Genomic DNA, 22,687 nt, shown 5'->3' with positions numbered 1-22,687 from the left:
ACACTTTTGCAAAACATTACTGTTTGGATTCTGAGGTTAGAAGGGACGGCCATTTTGCACGGTCAGTGCTGCAGGATTTCTTGGTTTGACCATTTAGGCACCCACCGCCGGGCGTGGTACTGCTTTGGGACTCTATTCATTAGGTGAGGAATCCACAGGTAGTTGTATCCATCAGAAGAACGAGTTACTTACCTTTGGTAACGACTTTTCTGGTGGATACATTAGCTACCTGTGGATTCCTCACGGTCCCACCCGCCTCCCCGTTGCCTTTCTGGTCTTACCAAGTAATCCTTGAGTACGCTCCTCTTGGTCTTCGAGGGTGCAATAGATGTTGTATATAATATATTTATATATGTATATATCTTTGTGTATATACTTGATGTGTATATATATTTTAAAAAGAGAGAGTTATATATATATAAAAGATTTACAGTTATTCATGCAATGTTGTGTATTTTTACAATGTTATGGGATGTTGCCTTGCTCTTTCATTGCATTGCCTGGTTGTTCTCATGCACGTAAAAAATGATTGGTACTGACGTCGGCACGTCGTCGAGGACTTCTTATTGCCTGTATGACGTCAGACGGCGTTGCGTGGGCTAGAGTGACGTCCTCGTCGACGTGCAGAGACTCGTAAGAAGATTTCCGTCGAATGCTGGCGCCGTGGGAGTATTCATTAGGTGAGGAATCCACAGGTAGCTAATGTATCCACCAGAAAAGTCGCTACCGAAGGTAAGTAACTCGTTCTTCTGGTACTCAGATTCCCAAGTGTTCATGGTAATAGTAGTTTTATGTATTGTTCGGCTGCTGATTAATAAAGTAGAGGAAGAAAGCATAATCAGTAAGGGACATCCCTGACATAAATTGGTAAGAGATGTTTGCCTAATCATTTCCGCCTTACCTACTCGGTGAGGAAGTTGTGGGAAACATCACAAACGTTAATTTTAATAGCTCTGATGTGGGCCCGACAGCCCTAGGACTCTTCTCTCCTGGAGACATCTTTCAGCTCTCATCAGAGTCTCTTTCCCAGGTCAGACTGTCATCCAGAGGCAAAGCCACATCATGCCCACAGATCCCGATCAGCTCATCATTGTGATTTTGGGCACCTAAGGACGTGGGATTTTAACCCAACCTTCTATTGCCTTTTTAAATGAAATCTCATTACCCACATCATAGGTCTGTTATGCTGCAAAATGGAATATGTTCTTTCACTACTGTATTTCCAATATCCTGGACCTTCTAGAGCCTATTGTCTAGGAGGTAATTGGTTATCCTTTGCACTTAAAAAACAACAAAAAAACGGTTTAGCTTCCACCTCCATTTGCTTGCACGTACCTGTAGTTGCAGACTACATACAGAATATGGAACACTCATCCTTCTTTAGAATTCTGGTTCTCAAAGTGTTCATGGGGGGTCTCATGACCATTATACTCCTTCAATGCCTTCTACTTCCATATGAAATCTCAGTGTAATCCTCACTAGGCTCATGGAGCCACCCTTAGAGTTTCTGCATTTGTGACTCCTTTAGTTCCTTTCCTGGAAGGTGGCCTTCTTGGTGGCTGTTACATTTCGGACATGTTGGTGAACTGCAAGCATTCTTTTTTAAAAGAGCCCTTCATACAACTTATGCAGGTCAGGGTTGTTCTGAGAGTCATTCCTAAGTTCCCCCCTAAGGTAGTGTCACCCTGCCACCTTAATCAAACCATGAAGCTCCCAGTTTTGTTCCCCTGCACCTGGACTCCGTTGCAGAAGAGCTTTGCACGTATAACAAGTCAAAAGAACCCTTATGCTGCGAGACTCGGAGGAAAAAGCCTACTTCTAGTCTTGTATCATTAAATCATACTATCAATCAATCAATATGTTTAGAGCGTGCTACTCACCCATAGGGGTCTCAAGTCGCTGTGGGGTATGTGTTCAGGGTTCTGTCGAAGAGCCAGGTTTTGAGATCCTTCCTGAATTGAGGTAGAGATGGTGACTGTCTGAGTTAGAGAGGTAAGGTGTTCCAGCATTTTGCCGCCAGTTAGGAGAACGATCTCCCTCCAGCTGAGGTCTTCCTTGTGTGGGTTACGGTGACGAGTAACTGCTGGGAGGAGTGGAGAGATCTGGTAGGGAGTAAAAGGTGATGCTGTGGTTGAGGTATGTGGGTCCAAGGTTGTGGAGGGCCCTCTAAGTGTGTACGAGGAGTTTGAAGTTGATCCTCATCTCGACGGGGAGGTGGTGGAAATCTCTCAAGTGTCCTGTGATGTGTTCTCGGCTAGGGATGTTCATGCTGAGTCTGACGGAAGGCATTCTGGATTTATTGTAGCTTGCTCAGGTTCTTCTTGGTGGTTCCGACATAGAGGGCGTTGCCGTATTCCGGTCTGCTTGTGATCAGGGTGTGTGTCACGGTTTTGCGCAGTCACTTGGGATCCATCTGAAGATTTTCTGTAGGAGTCTGAGGGTGTGAAAACAGGTGAAGGCGACTGAGTTGACCTGTTTTGTCATGGTGAGCGCTGAGTCGATTACGCTGAGGTTGCGTGCGTGGGCTGTTGGGGCTGCCAAGTGTTGAGGGCCACCAGGAGTTGTCCCAGGCTGAGGAGGAGGGTCCCAGGATTAGAAACTCAGTCAGTTTAGCTTAAGGCAGCTCGCTTTCATCCACATGGTGACTGCTTCCATCCTGTCTTGGAAGTTCTCTTTGGCCGTTGTGGGGTTTTCAGTCAAGGAGATGATCAGCTGAGTGTCATCGGCGTAGGAGACACTGCTCAATCCGTAGTTTCCGACAATGGGGGCGAGTGGGGCCATGTAGATGTTGAAAAGTCTGAACTCAACGAGGATCCTTGGGGTACCCTAAAGCTGATCTCTGTAGGTTTTGAACAGTGTGGCGGGAGTATGACTCTCTGACTTCTGCCTGTCAGGAAGGAGTGTATCCACCGAAGGGCCTTGTCTCGTATGCCTTTTGTGTGGAGTCTGGCACATAGGGTGCGGAGGTTCACTGTATCAAAGTCGGCCACTAGCTCTAGTAGGATGACGACTGCTGTTTGGTCGAGGAGAGAGCGGATGTCATCTGTGGCGACAAGCAGGGCGGCCTCTGTGGTGATTAGTTCTGAATCCTGATAGGGAGATGTTGAGGACATTTACTGCATACTACTGCGGACCACTGCTCATAAGAACTTTCAAATATACAAACAAATGATAACACTAACTTCAGCCTGCCCCCAAGTACAGCATCTCTTCGAGAACCTCATGTCCTTCAATAACTATCCCCAAACTCCAGGCTAACTTGAAACTATACTCTTGCCCACACCAAAAATCAAATAGCCAAAAAAGAGCCAAAAATCGGACACCAACAATCATATTGCTTCCATGTATCCATGCTTCTGCCTGAATTCATTTTTTTGTAATATTTGAAAACTTCATAAAAAAAGATCCTTGACCAACTAAAACCTCTTGCTAGCCATATAGATCTTTCAGCTCAAAAAATATTATTGCTAATTTTTCTAAAGCACCAATCTTCATGAGTACTAATAATGCATTGCTGTTAGCAGGATTTATCCACAGAATACTGAGGCAAGCTTTTGTTGCGCCATTGCTTAAGAATCCTGTCACTCACCCTTGCCTCCATACCATTGTCAAAATCGACCCAGTGGTCTCTGTGGAATCAACCAACCACTTGACTTTCAGTAAGGCTCCAGTCCTTGCCATAGAACTGAAACAGTCTCAATGGACACTGAGAGAACTCTTTTTTTTTTTTTTTTTCCGCAAGTGACACTGGTCAAAACTGCAGCAATCCTCTTGGACCTCTCTGCTGCCTTCAACACATTTGCCACAACACTTCTTTTCTGTTTGAAGTCCACATTTCTTCTGGATGTTGTACTCTACTGATTTAGATTGTTGTTTTGAAACCTTACACATAAGTTGACTTTGTCCCTTACTATCAAATACACACACTCTGTGGTGTGCACCAAAAGTCATCCCTTTTGTTGGCTCTCTTCAGCAACCATGTGGCTCCACTTGCAGCAGTCATCAACAGTCAAAAGAATGGCTACCAAATGTATGCCATTAAAGCTGACATATGCATTGGGTTTCCTAAAGAATTGTAAGTGCATGATTTCCTCCATTGTTGGCTCTACATGAATGATGCAGAAACTGAGATTGGACTGAGATGCCCTGAAAGGATGTCATCAATCTTTCCTATTTCCCTGGGCTCTTCTCCATCCCACCATCCAGACTTCTTCAGAACTTAGGGAGCTCTCATTGATTCCGTCTAAAGTTTGAATTGTACTTGTCATAACAGTGGCACTCTCCTGCACACAGACTGTCTTAGAGGACTTTGAGGAGCTCCCAGCCACAACTGAGTAAGCTACAAAGAACACAACAATTTACTGCCTGACTCCTTGGCTGCCTGTTAAATCATAGATTCATTTAAAAATCCTCTGATACACAAACCCTTGCATTTTCCGGTTAACTCTTTTTGCTATAGCATGACCGCCATTAATATAGCGCTCACAACTAGGCGCTATGGACGTGGATTCATGGCCAAACACCAGACACTGAAGCAGCGGCTGTTGTGTGATGCACATGTCTGACAACACCCCCTTATGCTGAATGTCTACAGTTTTAGGGGGCTCGGTTCCGCTGCCACACCTGCTTGAAATCCACCTAACCCCGACATTTCTGAAAAATAGACACCATCACATTGTCCATGGTTTGATTTATTTCTGTTGCTGTCCCTTGGCCTAGTCACACAAAGGGGAAGCATTTTTAGCAGGATGTGTGGGGGAACACTAGTTGATAGGAAATTTGTGGATCCCAGCTTGTTCTGAATGTTTACATTACAGAAATGCAAGATAGATGTGTGAGTTTTAGGCAGTGTTGGAGGATTGCAGGGCATTCTGGGTGCAAAAACATTGTGGGATCCACACCAGGCACAGCACCTTGGACTCCTCCAGCTGTCTATTTTTCAGAAATGTCTGGGAATGGTAAGTTTTCCTGAGTTCCTGCTAAGCTAGAGCCCAAAAATCCTCAGCTACCAAATTACAGCGAGCATTGGCAAAGCCAATAGCTTTCGCCTTCATTTTTTCTTTATAATTGAAATCAAAAATATTTGTTATAATAATGCTTGTTTCAAATTTGATAAACCGTTAATGGTTTATCAAATCTAAAACAAGCATTATTATAAAATGTTTCTAATATTTGTAATCCAGTTAGATAGAAAGAATAAACATGGGCGAAACCTATAGGCATGAGGGCATGCGGCAAAGAAGAAAGAAGACGGTGAAGAAAGAAGACAGACGACTGCATGCAGTAAAGAAGACAGCCAAGAAATAATACAGAAGACTGCGGGAAAGAAGACAGTGAAGACAGAAGATGGCAAGCAGGAAGAAAGAAGACAGCATGTGGGAAAGAAGACCGCGAAGAAAGAAGTCAGCACGTAGACAGAAAAAAATGGCAATGAAGAAAGAAAAAAAGACGGCAACGAAGAAAGAAGAGCGAGAAGACGTCGGCGAAGAAAGAAAAAGGAAGTATCTTCAGCGTCGTAGCCAGAGGAAGGTCACTGGCCAGTGTCTAATTGGAAGTGACCGGAAGGAGTACTTGGTCCAGAGGCAACTTGACGGCAAGGTTGGCCAAGAATACGTTGAAGACATCAGTAAGTGACATGTATATGATTTGCTGGCCTATTAGAAACACGTAAATCAGAGCGGCAAAGTAATCCAATGGTAAGGTCAGCAGGTAAGTAAGAGGCTGGTTCTATACCCCTTTTAAGTTTTTTTTTTTTTTTTTTTTTTTTTTTTTTAAATCAGCTAAAGATTTTGCAAGCAGTGCACTAATGTGTGTACAGACGAAACCTAAAAAAAAAAAAAAAGGGGGGGGGTCAGTTTTGAGTGTGAAAATTTGGCTTTTATATGTTGCAGTTTGAGCCTTTTGCTGTCGCTGGTGCTAGTCCTAAGCACATAAGTTGGGTACTGTTTTTATTTGGGTATGTGTGAGAAGGCTTAATAGGTAGGTGGAAAATTATGGATTTCCTCAGATTCTGGAACTTTCCCTCACAGAAATGTGAGGAAAATGTCTGTTTTTGAATGAAAGGTTGTCGTTTGCAAACGCTTCCGGGTAAGAAAACCTTGTGAGAACCAGACAAGTCACACCAGCCTGAGCTGGTGTCTAGTTTTCAGAAATGCTTTGGTCTGGTAGGTTTCCTCGGGTGGCAGCTGAACTAGGGCAAATTCTGCAGTTACGAACATTATATATATATTTTTTAAAAAGCGTAGATTTTAGTGGGTGAAATGTGATGTCTCCAGGTTGTGTTTTGTGTTGTACCGTTTTTATTTGGAGTATTGCAGGAACACAGAATAATAGAACGTGTTATTACTAATTGGATTTCTCTGCATATTTTATTTATTATTTCAGATGTTTCCCAACAGCAGATAAGTGAGAATGACTACACAAATTAAGGCAAAACACTTCCTTTCATGATACTTGGGCTGATTCTGTTCCTCCTTGAAAACAACAGGCTAGCTATCAACTCCCACGTGCATGACCCTGTACGGGAAAACAAATGCTAAAGTGATATGTTTTAGTGCAGGATTCACTGTGATGGTGCATAGAGGCACATGCACAACCACCCTTTAAATTGCTAAAACCACTCTGGTACTTCAAGAGGACTTTATTTTCTGGTCTCCAAGTTGTGAAGGAGTTTTAACAAAACCAGACTAAAGGAAACTTTAACCCCTTCGCTGCCAGGCCTTTTCCCCCCTCAGGTGCCAAGCCTTTTTTTGGCTGTTTGGGGCAGTTTGCGCTTAGGCCCTCATAACTGTTTGTCCACATAAGCTACCCACGCCAAATTTGCTTCCATTTTTTTCCAACATCCTAGGGATTCTAGAGGTACCCAAACTTTGTGGGTTCCCCCGAAGGGGATCAAGAAATTAGCCAAAATACCGCAAACAAATCATTTTTTAAATTTTTTACACAAAATGGGAAAAATGGGCTGCAGAAGAAGGCTTGTGGTTTTTCCCTGAAAATGGCATCAACAAAGGGTTTGCGGTACTAAAATCACCATCTTCCCAGCTTTCAGGAATAGGCAGACTTTAATCAGAAAACCCAATTTTTCAACACAATTTTGGTATACAGCAATTAATTTGCTGTAATATAAAGAGTGAAAAATAGGTATCAAGAAAACATTTGTATTTCCAAAATGGGAACAGGATAAGGTGTTGAGAATCAGTGGTTATTTGCACTTCTCTGAATTCCGGGGTGCCCATACTAGCATGTGAATTACAGGGCATTTTCAAATAGACTTCCTTTTTGCACAGTCTTATTTTTGGAAGACAAAAATGTGGAGAAAGACAATGGGCAATAACACTTGATTTGCTAATCTGTTTTCCCCCAAATCTCCTGATAAAAATGGTACCTCACTTGCATGGTTAGGCCTAATGCTCGCGACAGGAAACGCAACATGGACACATCACATTTTTACATTGAAATCTGACGTGTTTTTTGCAAAGTCCCTAGCTGTAGATTTTGGCCTCTAGCTCAGCTGCCACCTTGGGAAACCTACCAAACCTGTGCATTTTTTTAAAACTAGACATCTAGGGGAATCCAGGATGGTGTGACTTGTGGGGCTCTCACAAGTTATGTTACCCAGAATCCTTTGTAAACCTAAAAATTTGGCAAAAAAACACTTTTTCCTCACATTTTGGTGACAGAAAGTTCTGGAATCTGGGAGGAGCCACAAATTTCCTTCCCCATGTATTCCCCAAAGTCTCCCGATAAAAATGGTACCTCACTTGTGTGAGTAGGACTAGCGCCCGTGACAGGAAATGCCCCAAAACACAACATTGACACATCACATTTTCCCAAAGAAAACAGAGCTGTATTTTGCAAAGTACCAAGTTGTGGATTTTGGCCTCTAGCTCAGCCAGCACCTAGGGAAACCTAGCAAACCTGTGCATTTTTTTAAACTAGACACCCGAGGGAGTCTAGGGAGGTTTGATTTCTGTGGATCCCCCAGTGTTTTCTTACCCAGAATCCTCAGCTAAGCTCAAATTTAGCTAAAAACAAAAACACATTTTCTCCACATTTTTGAGTGTCATCACCGCACCGGAACACATTTCCTACCACCCAACGTTCCCCTCAGTCTCCCGGTTAAATTGATACCTCACTTGTGTAGGTGGGCCAAGTGCCTGTGACAGGGAACAGCCAAAAACATGTCGAAACTGAGGGAGAACCAAAGCGGGTCCAAAAGGGCAGTTGAAAAAAAAAAAAAAAATTTTAGGCTGACAAGTGTGGCAGAATTTTTATCGGTATAGATGAGGCAATGCTGCGTGGTAGGAATTTTGTGGATTCCTGCAGATTCCAGAAGGTTCCATCACAAAAATGGTAACAAATGAGTGATTTCCAACAAAGTTGGAGGTTTGCAGGGCATTGTGGGTAAGAAAATGGTGCAGGTGCATGTGAAGCACACCACCCTGGATCCACCCAGATGTTTACTTTTCAGATTTGTCTAGATCTTGTGGATTTTTCTACATGGCAGCGACCCAAAGTCCAATAAGTGCAGTCCTCTCCATTCCAAGTGGGACGATTTTGAGAGTTCGCCAAGCTCTCATGGCCCAAATGTAAAACCAAAACCATAAATAATCAAATGTCTTCTTGCTTGCTGAGAGATAAGATGTTTTAGTGTGCTGGGGGGAGAGCTGAAAGACTGTTAGTCCCTTCAGTTGGGGTGCGGGCATAACCATGCCCATACTGGTTGGTAGCAACCACCCCAGTATTTTTTGTTTAAATTCCCTGACATCTAGTATACGTTCTGCCCCCCACCCCCCTCCCCCCATAGGGTGTGGATCAGGGGTAATTGCCCTATCTGCCCAATGGTGGGCAGAACAACTTTGGCCCCATTTATTTGGGGTGGGGGTATGACCATACCCCCACCCTCTTATTTTGGGGAAGAAAAAAATCTTCCCCGGTCTCTGGTGGGCTTTTGATGGGCCTTCCAAAAATCGGCTGATCTGCCCCCATGGGGGGCCGATATGGCCAACAGGAATGTGTCCCCTTGGGGGAACGACCCTTGCCCAAGGGGCTTCCTCTCCCCCCACCCCCCCCCCCCCCTCCCCCACCCCTCCAACAAAACACACACATAAAAACACACCAATCCCTGGTGTCCAATGGTTTCTGCCCCCCTTTGGGGCAGATTGGCCTAACAAAAATAGGCCCATGGCCTAAATACAATTTTGCCCCCCAGGGGAGCGACCCTTGCCTAAGTGAAGGCAGAAAAGGCTTAAAAATATTTTGGCACTCCCCTCATTCAATAATATAAAAAATAATAATAATAAAAATAGGCCGATCTGCTCCCTTGCCTAAGGGATCGCTCCCCACATATAACAAAATGAAAATGTTTTGCCACCTCAGGGGTGGAAGGGGAATTGATTCCCCTTCCCATCCCTGCTGTGGGGGCTCCGAGGCGAGCTTCAAAGGGGGAGCGCTAGCGCTCCCCGTGAGCCGGTTCCAGGATGTAAAAGTTACGTCCTTGGTGCCTCAGCACCGCAGCCAAGGACGTAACCGTTACATCCTTGGCTGCCAACGGGTTAAAGGAATTTTCCCCATATTTGATGAACCTTTCGTTTTTTTAAATTTTTATTTCTGAAAGACCTAAGCCCTAAAATACAAATCTTATTTTTTAATAAGATTGCAGGTCATTACTACAGCAAAGCACTCAGACGTGGCCCCCAAGTCTGTGTATTTTGCTATTGCAAATTAAAGGATCAGATTAAAGTATTATGTTCATTACACACTTTGTGTATTTATATTTTTTACAAATTTCTCTTAAAAACAATTGATTTGTGTACTGTTTTTGTTATCTGACGACTTGTTTAAAATGTAGCAAATTATTAACCTAAAAAACGAATTGCTACTTAATATATAACCAAGTACCTTAATGCGTTTGTGATGTGTTGTGCATTAATGTCTTCTATGTAAATGAATACAAATACATAGTTTCAGCCTTTGAGAGTGCAAAATGTGCCACCTAAATCAAATGGTAATTAAGGAATGTTTGTGGCTGAAATAGCGACCATACTGGCTACCACAGAACCCTGGTCCCTTGTCTTTATTTTCTCTATTGTGCTTCCTCCTTGCTTTCCTAATCCTCATGCAGAGTAATTCGCGGGGGACCGGTGATGTTTCGGATTCAGTTGCCCCAAGTTGTTTTTATTGGGAGATGTCCTATAAATGTGTTAATTCTTCAAACAATGTTTAAAGCTTGACAATATATCCATGCTGATATTAATATGAAAAAATAAAGATTGTATTACAGACTTTATTTGCTAATCATAAATATTCTTTGAAAGTTTTCAGGGTTCATTTCATGATATTTTTGTGGTCATGTTCGATAATTTCACACAACATGCTCCTTCGTGAACTAACATTGTTTTGTTTTTATTCTCTTTAGGCTACTAGTGAGTGCATCCCAAGATGGAAAACTAATTATTTGGGATAGCTATACAACTAATAAGGTAACGTTTACAGAAATAATCTAACTGAAAGCAGGTATAATAATATTTAATTTCAAATACTTCTAAAGTTTTATTGCTACTTAACTATTTTTTTCGATTGAAACATCCTTTATCCAATATAATATAGATCAGACATTCTAGTTTGTCTGCAATTCTTGCATTTGCACATCTGTTGCCCTTTCATGGCGATCTCAAGCTGTGCCTTTCACACATGAAATCTCTTCTAGATCCACATTCTTCGCACAATTCCCCCATCTAGAGGTTGGATTCGGAAGTGTCTTGCTGAGTAAAAGTTCTTGCGATAATGCTTGTGGTCAATATAGGCGCAGCACTTGTATGACGTTGACTGTTAGATAATTTGTTTTTGCTGTTGTGTTTCGGAGGTGCATCATTTGAGATCCTGATTTCCATTGAAGGTGGTAAACAATTTCTCAAGGGTACCACCGAAAGTGGTTGAGCAAGATTGTTTAGATCGAAGCTCGAGGCAGGTTTTGTCACAAGTGCTTTGATGTATATGGTTGAGAACGATAAATAGTCCACCTGGAAACCCTTATTTTAGAGCATGAGCACAGTCTTTATATGCGTCCTCCCTGACAAACACCAAGTCTGTATGTTTTACCTTCTTAGAGATCATACTTTGGAAGATTGTTTTTCATGTTCACTTTTGGTTGGAGACTTGTTGCTGCAGATTCCTCAACTTTTGAATATTCCCCAGACGTCAGCTGGATCCAGAAACATTTTTGCAATACGAGTGCCCACCAGAAGGTGGCTAAGCCCTCGAAGCACAAGAAGTCAGTCGAAGGACCTCGGGATAACCCCATCCATCTGTACGAGAGAGGTATACCAGGATAGAGGTGTTGGAGGGCATTGCCTTGATTATGGAAGGCAATCGAGGTTGAAGAGGGAGATCTGAAAAGCGTTAGCTGGCAACAAGCACAATGCATTGAAGGCATGCATGGCTGAGTATATCTCCGATTGTACAATAGAAGTCCTGTTGAATATCATTGATAGGCCACTTGGAGGAGGACACTTCTTTGGCCCAAAGATAGACCGCTCTCTAGAGGCTATGAAGAAAGCAAATGAAAGGGCAAAGGCCATGGGGCTTTACAGACATATAGACCATCTTTAAAAGATTATTGACTGCAGGCAGAACAGGTCAAGGGAGGCATTTTTCTGGCCCACAGACCCAAAGACACTTGAGAGGTAGTTGGGTCTCTATGATTTCACAGTGGCAACAATAACAATCCCTACAAAAACACTTTGTTAGCGGAAAAGCAAAACCACAGGGCTGAAACTCCAGGGGATCTGCATCTAGCTTCTCAAAATGATTTGCATCTATCTCCCTTCATAGCTCTCCCACCCCTTGAACACAAAACCCCTGTGGCGGAGAGATTAAGGGACTTCATACACTAATGGGTGTCCTTCACCATGGCCAGGTGGGTTGTAAGTATTGTAAAGCAGGGCCATTGTAGAGCCTTTGTACACATACCAACATACAAACCACCAGAGCTTCAGAGGTACAAAAAAGGTCCAGTTGAAGATCCTGCAAGCAGAAGTACAGCAACTGCTACTAAAAGATGCAATAGAAAAGGTCCTACTGAAGGAAAGAAACACAGGCATATATTCTGTCTACTTTCTAGTCCCCAAGCATGACAGCACTGTGAGACCTTTTCTAGATCGAAGATCCGTAAACAGGTGCTTAAACACACAGATTACAAGTGCCAACATTGCTGGATATTATCTATTACAGGAAGGGGGAACTACTTGACAACAGTAGATCTCCAAGATAGCTACTTCCACACTACCTATGCACCACTTACACAGACGGTACCCAAGGTTTAGGATGTTGGAAGTACTTATCCAGCTCGAAGTGTTGCTATTTGGCATGAAATCTGTGCGCAGGGTATTGACAAAAACCCTTACCGTAGTAACAGCAGAAACATACACTAAGAAAAAGTGCCATGCACAACAGCTACTACCGGTGCCAACAAAATCACACTATCACACAGGATCACCATAAACTGGGTGAAGTCAACCAGTCATTGGTTCTTAAACAAGGAGGGGTTGGGATTATCTAGTGGTTTTACCAAATAAGGTCAGCAAAGGAATGATCTGGTGAGATGCATCAAACATGTTGAATAAAACACCATTCACAACAGCCGTACTACAAGCTATCATAACAGATGGCTCACACATAGGGTGGGGCATATGTAGGTACACTCACGGTAAGGGGCATGTTGTCAGCCCAGGATACTGTCAAACACATAAATTATGTGGAACGGAAAACCATATTCCTACAGCAGAATGCTTTTCAAAAGCAAATTCAGCACAAAGCAGTTCAAATACTAGTAGACAACATAACAGTCCAGTTCTACCTCAGCAAGCGAGAAGCACATTGTCCTTCCCAGTTCGCTCAGACCATCTGGAAATAGGAGATCACAAACAACATCTCGCTTAATAGCAAATCATGTGCAGTGATAGACAACACAGAAGCAGGTGAACTAAGCAGAAAAACATCCTGCCCAATTGGGAACTAAAACTATAGTAGACACACACTTCCAACAATTAGGATCAACCTCAGGTGGGCATATTTGCAAATGAGAAAATAGAAATTGACAGTCCTTCGTGTCCAGATATTACCACCCACAGCCTCTGGATAATGCTTGGTTTTAATTTGGTATGGAATATTTGCATACGCTTACCCTGTAGTACCGCTAATTCCAACAGTTTTGGAAAGAATCAAAGTGTTCAACAGGACAGTTATCCTAGGAGCACCAAGATGACCACAACAGCCTTGGTTCTCTTAGCTGTCAAACCAACAAAACATCAGAATACCTTTACACAAGGGCACCGTGACCAACATGCAGGGAAAGGTATTTCACCCAAACCTGGGAGATCTACAGTTAATGGCATGGCTTCTGAAATAGCAGTTTCAGCATTTGCACTTAAAGCAAAAAACAACATCGAAAACTATTAAAGAAACAAGGACACCTTTCACTTTAAAATACTATTCATTAAAGTGGAAAAGATAGTTTGCATGGTGTAAGGATGAAACGTTCCTAGATGGTTTGCTCATTGAAGCTGTCCTAGACTGATACCTCAAACATCTATCTATATGTAAATTATTCAGTGGTTCTCTAAGGATGTGTTAGTCTGTGGTTGTAGTCTATTTATAGGTATTACACATAAAGAAAGTTTTCACGTTCCATCTAATTAAGAGATTCACAGAGGAGGCTATAAAACTGTTCCCTGCAAGAAAACCACCTACTCTGCAGTGGGACATGTATTTAGTTCTAATAAGGGTAATGAAAGAATCTTTTAAATGCATGCACAAAGCTACACAGAAACATCACATGTTAAAGACCGTTTTCCTAGTAGCTGTCGTATACCTGAGAAAAGTGAGGAAGCTTCCGTGCAGGAACCCTTTATTTCTGTACACAAAGACAAGGTGGTCATGAGAACGCACCCAAAACGTGTACCAAAAGTCATAGCAGCTTTTCATGTTAATAAAATGTTCATGCTTCTGCCCTTTTTCCAGAAGCTGTTAAATGTAGCTAAAAGAGCACTACAAACTATAGATGTGAGAAGAGCGGTCATGTAATAGCCACCATAGGCAGCAGGAAACAGTTAAGTTCTTTGTAGGGCATTCTACACAAGCCCTAGGAACACCAGCGACAAAACACTTTTGCTAGATGGATTGTTCAAATCATAGAGAGGTGCTGTTCACTGAACAATGAGCGTTTAAACGACAAACCAAGAGCCCACTTAACCAGAATTAAAGGGACTACAATGCCTTTGTAGCAAATGTATCCTTGCAGGTGATGACAAAACAAATACATGTGCTTATGAACATACCTTTACTAAACACTACTGCATGCATTTAGACTCAAGGAAGAAAGTAGCAGTAGGTTAAACAGTATTGAAAAACCATTTTGCTTCCACTCCCTCCTATAATGACCTCACGAAGGGGGTCATAACTGCTAAGAAATCTGTGCTAAACATGGTCATTTAGAACAAATTTCATGTTGCAAATAAACCAGTTACTTACCAGTAATTGTGGTTTAGTTGCATAAACCTCTTCTAGATTGATACACACCCTCCCACTTTGCTTTGGGAGGAGGATTTTGGAGAGAGAAAAAAAAAGTAACATGGTGGGCTCACTTAGGGGCATTGCGGAATTGCAATTAATGTCATACAAGGGCAGTGCCTATGTTCAGCCCTACTCACTATCCATTTTTTTTTTAACCAGAGTAAACATTCCCAAACCAAACCAAGTAGTGGAATTGTGCAAACGGTGAATCTAGAAGAATTTCAAGCTGCAAAACCATAATTACAGGTATGTAACTCGTTTTTCCTTGTATATTTATTTCTTGCATTGGGATCACACATCTTGAACTGTATTCACAAAACATTGCTTTTTGTGGGTGAAATCTGTGGTACATCACCCTCACTTACGCAGGTTGTATTATTTCTGAAGCAATGCTTGCTGTTACTCTATGTAGGAAGTTGGCTCTGTATATACTATTTCACAGGTTCCAGATTTACAGTTAATACTTTAAATGTAAGGTACTTCACTTAAATACTTTAGGAACTTTGAATGAAAACAATATCATGTACAGTCTTTGTAAAAATGGCAATAAGCTATTTTTAAAGTGGACACAGTGCAAAAATCAACAGTTCCTGAGGGAGGTAAGTAAAGGTTAGATTAGGAGGTAAGTAAAACACTTACAAGTATCAGTCCTGGGGCATAGGCAGCCCACTTTTGGGGGTTCAAGGCAACCCCAAAGTTACCACATCAGCAGCTCGGGGCCAGTCAGGTGCAGAGGTCAAAGAGGTGCCCAAAACACATAGGCGCCTATGGGGAACAGGGGTGCTCCGGTTCCAGTCTGCCAGCAGGGTAAGTACCTGCGTCCTCGGGGCAGACCAGGGGGGTTTTGTAGAGCACTGGGGGGAGAGGGGGGACACACGCAGGCACACAAAACACACCCTCAGCGGCAAAGGGGCAGACGGGTGCAGTGTGCAAAGCAGGCGTCGGGTTCTCTATAGGTTTCAATGGAGGGACCCGGGGGTCACTCTGACAGTGCAGGCAGGCACGGGGGGGGGGGACAGCCACCACCTGGGCAAGGCAGAGGGTCGCCTGGGGGTCACTCCTGCGTTGAAGTTCGGTTCCTTCAGGTCCAGGGGCTGCGGGTGCAGTGTTGGTTCCAGGCGTCGGGTCCCTTGTTATAGGCAGTCGCGGTCAGGGGGAGCCTCTGGATTCTCTCTGCAGGCGTCGCTGTAGGGGCTCAGGGGGGTCGTCTGTGGTTACTCACGGGCTCGCAGTCGGCAGGGAATCCTCCCTGAGGTGTTGGTTATCTGCAGGTCGAGCCGGGGGCATCGGGTGCAGAATGTAGAGTCTCACGCTTCCGGCGGGAAACGTGAAGTCCTTGGAAATTGCTTCTTTGTTGCAAAGAAGTAGCTGGTTTTGAACAGGGCCGCTGTTCACAGGAGTTTCTTGTTCCTGTAGTCCAGGGCAGTCTTCTGAAGCTTCAGAGGTTGCTGGTCCCTGTCATATGCGTCGCTGGAGCAGGTTTTCGAAGTTGGAGACAGGCCGGTAGGGAATGTCGTCTACCTCCTTCTCTGCAGGCTTGTAGGTCAGCAGTCCTTCTTCTTTCTTCAGGTTGCGGGAATCTAGTTTCCTAGGATCTGGGGAGCCCCTAAATACTGAATTTAGGGGTGTGTTTAGGTCTGGGAGGGCAGTAGCCAATGGCTACTGTCCTTAGAGGGTGGCTACACCCTCCTTGTGCCTCCTCCCTGCGGGGAGGGGGGCACATCCCTATTCCTATTGGGGGAATCCTCCAAAATCAAGATGGAGGAATTCTAAAGGCAGGGTTCACCTCAGCTCAGGACACTTTAGGGGCTGTCCTGACTGGTGGGGGACTCCTTGTTTTTCTCATTATCTCCCCTGAACTTGCCGCCAAAAGTGGGGGCTTTGTCCAGGGGGCGGGCATCTCCACTAGCTGGAGTGCCCTGACACATTGTAACACGAAGCTTGAGCCTTTGAGGCTCACTGCTAGGTGTTACAGTTCCTGCAAGGGGTGGGAGGGTAAAGCATCTCCACCCAGTGCAGGCTTTGTTTCTGGCCTCAGAGAGCACAAAGGCTCTCACCCCAGGGGGTCAGAAACTAGTCTCTCAGCAGCAGGCTGGCACAGACCAGTCAGTCTTGCACTGAAGGATTGGGTAAAATACAGGGGGCATCTCTAAGATGCCCTCTGTGTGCATTTTTGAATAAATCCAACACTGGCATCAGTGTGGGTTTATTATTCTAAGAAGTTTGATACCAAAATTCCCAGTATTCAGTGTAGCCATTATGGAGCTGTGGAGTTTGTTTTTGATTAAATATGGCTACACTGTACTTACAATGTGCTGGTGCCTGAATGCAGGCACTTGTGCCTTCATAACTAAAACCGACTAGCTATTATAAATTTAATACGGTTAAGAGCCCCCGTCCAGGGAGCCCGTCAGGGGTTGCAGCACCGGCCTGGCATGGAGCATTCCCGATGATGATGCCAGTCATCCAATGTGATGCTTGAGGGTTCTTGTTCCTGAGACATCAGGTCTCCTGGAATGTTAGTATAGTTTGGAACAGTGTACCTTTTGTTTATATCACTTACAGTGGGAGACTGTACACTGGACCAGTAAAACCTCCCAGTCCCTCCCCCCCTCTTTTGATTTGTAAGAATAGACTTAGACACTGTAGGGCCATATTGCTCATGCAGCTATGCCCTCACCTGTGGTATAGTGCACCCTGCCTTAGGGCTGTAAGGCCTGCTAGATAAGTGACTTACCTATGCCACAAGCAGTATTTTGTAGGCATGGCATCCTGAGGGGGATGCCATGTCGACTTTGCCTTTTTCTCCCCACCAACACACACAATCTACAATGGCAGTGTGCAGGTGTTAGGTGAGGGGTCCTCTAGGGTGGCACAACATATGCTGCAGCCCTTAGGTACCTTACCTGGTTACAGGGCCCTTGGTACCACTGGCTACTTTTACAATGGACTTATCTGTGTGGCAGGGTTGTGCCAATTGTGGAAACTATGATACATTTTAGGTGAAAGAACACTGGTGCTGGGGCCTGGTTAGCAGGGTCCCAGCATACTTCTCAGTCAAGTCAGCATCAATATCAGGTAAAAAGTGGGGGGTAACTGCAACAGGGAGCCATTTTCCTACACTCTACTAAATAGAGGAACATAATTTAGGTTCTGGTATTTGTATAGTGATAGAATGCTGAACTATGCTAAAAAAATAGTTTTTTTAAAGATAAAGTTAAGTGTTACACTTTTCTTGCAAATGTTTTTCCCTGGGGAGGTGGCGGTCCGCTGGGCTGCGGAAGGGCAAACCGTGCCCGCCGCATTATTTTAGCATGTCCCCCCACCCCCTTTTCATTTTTTTATCTTAACTCCAGAGTGGTGGTGGTCCCCGGGGCTACCATGAGCCATAGGATGGGGACCCCAGGTGCCCCCTCCTTTTTTTCACCCCCCATACCCCTCCTAATGCTCCTGAGACCTGGCCCACTGGGGGAAGTGTAAAGGAAAAGCACAGGAGACTGCAGTTTATTTTTATTTAATTTTTTTTAAAACCTTAGCAAAATTGTGCGAATCCATCTGCAGATTTTTGTCAGACTTTTTTTTTTTTTTTAAGAATTTCTTTTTAACCCAGGCAGGGTCCCTTGAGAGACCCCTGCACCAAGACTACGTGCTCAGGGTGTCCCTACCCTGACCCCTTTTCTTTTTATTTAATCTTATTTTGTGGGACTCTGCTAAAGATGAGTCCCAAAATGGCTGCCAGTCCTTGAAGTCTTGGCATCCAATCATATATCAGCACAGGGACAGTTGGATCTGCGGAGGATCTGCGTCCGTATGTATTTTTTTTACTTTTAATATCTCAACACTACTGAACGGATATACACCAAATAACAGAAAGCACAATTGGCGTACCAATATCTAGCTTCCTGCCAAATGTGGTGTTAAATCCGTTCAGCAGTTTGGGCTGTAGGTGTTTATAAAGATCCTGTGTAAAAAATAAATGGAGAAAACGTGTTTGGAGACACCCCCCTTATTCTCTGCCCCCCGCTTGATGGATCACCCTGAAACTTTCAAGACAGCACCTGAGCCGACTGTATTAGTTTCTAAAATTTTGTGAAGATAAGTCAAGCTGTTCAAAGGTATTGGCAAAACAAAAAACGCTCTTCATATTGAAACTAGGTCGTAACTAGAACTACCTACTGGCAACCTCAATATTCATATGTTCGATGGCATGTGTAGCTGCAGATACACATGCTGTGCATATCTCGCCATCTAGTGTTGGGCTCAGAGTGCTACAAGTTGTTTTTCTCCGAAGAAGTCTTTTTTCGAGTCACGGGATCAAGTTACTCCTCCTCTCGGTGATAGTGTGCATGGGCATCGCCTCCTTTGTTAGATTGTTTTCTTTCCGCCGTCGGGTTCGGATGTGTTCCCTCTTGCTCCAAGACTTTCGATTCGGAAACTTTATATTACCTTTTCTCATACCGTCTGTATTGATTCCGAATGCGTTTACTTCTGCAATCAATCAGATAGTACCGTCGGGATCAAGAAAACGCTTTTTGGGCGCTTGCGCCCTTCTTAGGCCTGTTCAGGCCTACTGCGCCATAGCCTGATGGATCGGACTCCATTCCGATTCTGTCCTCGGTGCCACGCTAAATTCCCTTATACTGACCAGCACCTGGTCTGTAATCTGCCTTTCTCCTGAACATCATGAGGAAGATTGTGAAGGTTGCCACTCGTTTCGATCGAAGAAAACACTACGTGATCGAAGGGCAATAACACTCAGGATGGCGTCGAAACATACAGAGTCCACCGACACTTTAGACGAGGAGCAGGCACAGACAGCTGTTTCGATCCCAGATTCCGACTCCGAACAAGGATCAGAAGACGCCAGCCAGCCAATCACAGCGGCGCAGTATGTGAGTACACCTGCCACTACACCCACTTTTAAAAAATCAAGCAAGGTCTTGGGTGCATCACTGCTGTCAAGCCATGGTTCCACCTGAAAAAAAGTAATCAGCGACCAGCCCCTGGGTTCGATGCTGAAAAAGGCCAAAACACCTCATCAACAGGCCACGCCTCTTTCGGTGCCAGAGTCAAGCAAGAAAATAAGAACCTCAACCTCTGAACTGAGCCCACGCCTACAATCTTTGGATCCGAAAGTAATGCGCCCGGCTTCGGAGCCGAAACCTCAGCTAATACCTTCGAGACCGAAACACCTCGGAACCGCTTCGGAGCCGAAAACATCCTTTTATACAGAAGAAACAGGACTTTCGACCCAAATTAAAAATATACCCAAAATATCTATTGAACATTCCTCTAAGGGCACAAAAACAACCTCTGAACATCAAATAGAGGAATCTGACATTCAACCAATGTTGGAGGCTATGGACAGCAAGCAGAGAAGAATACAAATCCACAAAGAGACAGGGAAAATTACTTATCCACCTCCACAGACTAAAAGAAAGCTAGCATTCCAAGAGACTCTTGATACTGCCCTGCCACCCACTAATATTTTCAAGTGAAAAGAAAAGCCAACACCTCTTCAGCTTTCTCCACCACATTCACAGCAGCTTTCTTTCTCACCACCACCTATTGCCACATCACACTCCCATACTTATTCACGGGAGACACGGTGAACCCATGGGACACGTATGATTCGGATCCTATACCATCCAGTGATCCAGATCTCTACCCAACAAACCATCCCCACCAAAGGGTAGTACGGTTTATACTCAAGTTATATCTAGGGCAGCTGCATACCATGGGGTCCAAATGCTTGCGGAACCTTTGGAAGGGGATTTTCTTTTTAATACACTATCCCCTACCCATAAACACTACCAGTGCTTACCAATGCTTCCTGGTGTGCTTAGGCACACAGACTGCAAATTTAAAGGACCTGTTAAAACTAGGGTTCTCACTCCAAGAACTGTTAAGAAATACAAGCCTGCACCAACAGACCCAATCTACATTACACAACAACTGCCACCAGATTCTATTGTGGTCAGTGCAGCCAGGAAACTTGCCAATAGTCAGTCTTCAGGAGATACCCCACCCACTGACAAAGAAAGTAGAAAATTCGATGCTGCAAGGAAAAGGGTGGCAACACAGGCAGCCAACCAGTGGCATATTGCCAATTCCCAAGCCCTGTTGGCAAGATACAACAGGGCACATTGGGATGAAATGCAAGAATTCTTGCAATACCTACCCAATGAACACCAAAAGAGGGCGCAGCAAATTGTAGAAGAGGAACAGGCTATTACAAATAACCAGATTAGGCCTGCTCTAGATGCAGCTGACACTGCAGCTAGAAGTATACTAGCATCACAATTGGACGACATGCAAGTTTAAGGTCCTCGGGTTTTAAACCTGAAATACATTAGGCAGTGCTTAATATGCCATTCGATAAACCGCAGCTCTTCGGACCAGAGGTAGACACTGCCATTGAGAAACGCAGAAAGGACTCTGATACTGAAAAAGCCATGGGAGCCCTTTATACCACACATTTCAGGGTTCCTTTTGGAAACCACAGTTCAGAGGAGGTTTTAAATTCCAAACTGCAGAAGCTTCCACCTCCCATCCAAAATAAACACAGCAGTATTATTCAAGAGGGTAATTTAGAGGTTCTTACAGAGGACAGAATTTCAGAGCCAGAGGAAATTTTTCAGCCTCAGAGTGCTACCACACCCACTAAACAATGACTTCCCATACATCCCATAATCCCATACGTCTCCTGTGGGAGGAAGACTGCAACAATTTTGTAAGGAAATGCCTCCTTGGCATGGTTACCCCCTGACTTTTTGCCTTTGCTGATGCCAAGTTATGATTTGGAAGTGTGCTGAGGCCTGCTAACCAGGCTCCAGCACCAGTGTTCTTTCCCTAACCTGTACCTTTGTTTCCACAATTGGCACACCCTGGCATCCAGGTAAGTCCCTTGTAACTGGTACCCCTGGTACCAAGGGCCCTGATGCCAGGGAAGGTCTCTAAGGGCTGCAGCATGTCTTATGCCACCCTGGAGACCCCTCACTCAAGACAGACACACTGCTTGCCAGCTTGTGTGTGCTGGTGGGGAGAAAATGACTAAGTCGACATGGCACTCCCCTCAGGGTGCCATGCCAACCTCTCACTGCCTCTGGCATAGATAAGTCACCCCTCTAGCAGGCCTTACAGCCCTAAGGCAGGGTGCACTATACCATAGGTGAGGGCATAGGTGCATGAGCACTATGCCCCTACAGTGTCTAAGCAAAACCTTAGACATTGTAAGTGCAGGGTAGCCATAAGAGTATATGGTCTGGGAATCTGTAAAACACGAACTCCACAGCACCATAATGGCTACACTGAAAACTGGGAAGTTTGGTATCAAACTTCTCAGCACAATAAATGCACACTGATGCCAGTGTACATTTTATTGTGAAATATACCCCAGAGGGCATCTTAGGGATGCCCCCTGAAAACATACCCGACTTCCAGTGTGGGCTGACTAGTTTTGCCAGCCTGCCACACACCAGACATGTTGATGGCCACATGGGGAGAGTGCCTTTGTCACTCAGTGGCTAGTAACAAAGCCTGTACTGGTTGGAGGTGCTTCCCGCCTCCCCCTGCAGGAACTGTAACACCTGGCGGTGAGCCTCAAAGGCTCACCCCCTTTGTTACAGCGCCCCAGGGCACTCCAGCTAGTGGAGATGCCCGCCCCCTCAGGCCACGGACCCACTTTTGGCGGCAAGGCCAGAGGAGATAATGAGAAAAACAAGGAGGAGTCACTGGCCAGTCAGGACAGCCTCTAAGGTGTCCTGAGCTGACGTGACTCTGACTTTTAGAAATCCTCCATCTTGCAGATGGAGGATTCCCCCAATAGGATTAGGGATGTGCCCCCCTCCCCTCAGGGAGGAGGCACAAAGAGGGTGTAGCCACACTCAGGGCTAGTAGCCATTGGCTACTAACCCCCCAGACCTAAACACACCCCTAAATTTAGTATTTAGGGGCTCCCAGAACCTGGCAAGATAGATTCCTGCAACCTGAAGATGAAGAAGGACTGCTGACCTGAAAGCCCTGCAGAGAAGACGGAGACACCAACTGCTTTGGCCCCAGCCCTACCGGCCTGTCTCCCCACTTCAAGAAAAACTGCAACAGCGATGCGTTCCAC

At 44.5% G+C, this 22,687-nt stretch overlaps 1 protein-coding gene across 5 annotated transcripts in view; it reads left to right on the top strand.

Annotated features, from left to right (window-relative positions):
- GNB4 (G protein subunit beta 4) overlaps window positions 1-22,687 on the top strand; it is a 541,779-nt gene that overhangs the window by 280,869 nt on the left and 238,223 nt on the right. For all 5 annotated transcript variants that reach the window (XM_069213078.1, XM_069213079.1, XM_069213077.1 and 2 more), the window contains one exon: window positions 10,418-10,481. In XM_069213078.1, coding sequence (XP_069069179.1) covers window positions 10,418-10,481 — 64 coding nt within the window. The remainder of the gene's footprint in view (window positions 1-10,417; window positions 10,482-22,687) is intronic.

The sequence above is a fragment of the Pleurodeles waltl genome, chromosome 11 (genome assembly GCF_031143425.1).
Source record: "Pleurodeles waltl isolate 20211129_DDA chromosome 11, aPleWal1.hap1.20221129, whole genome shotgun sequence".
In the NCBI taxonomy this organism is placed as follows: Eukaryota; Metazoa; Chordata; class Amphibia; order Caudata; family Salamandridae; genus Pleurodeles; species Pleurodeles waltl.
The sequence above is the reverse complement of the archived record's forward strand: the minus strand, read 5'-3'. Positions and strand labels throughout refer to the sequence as shown.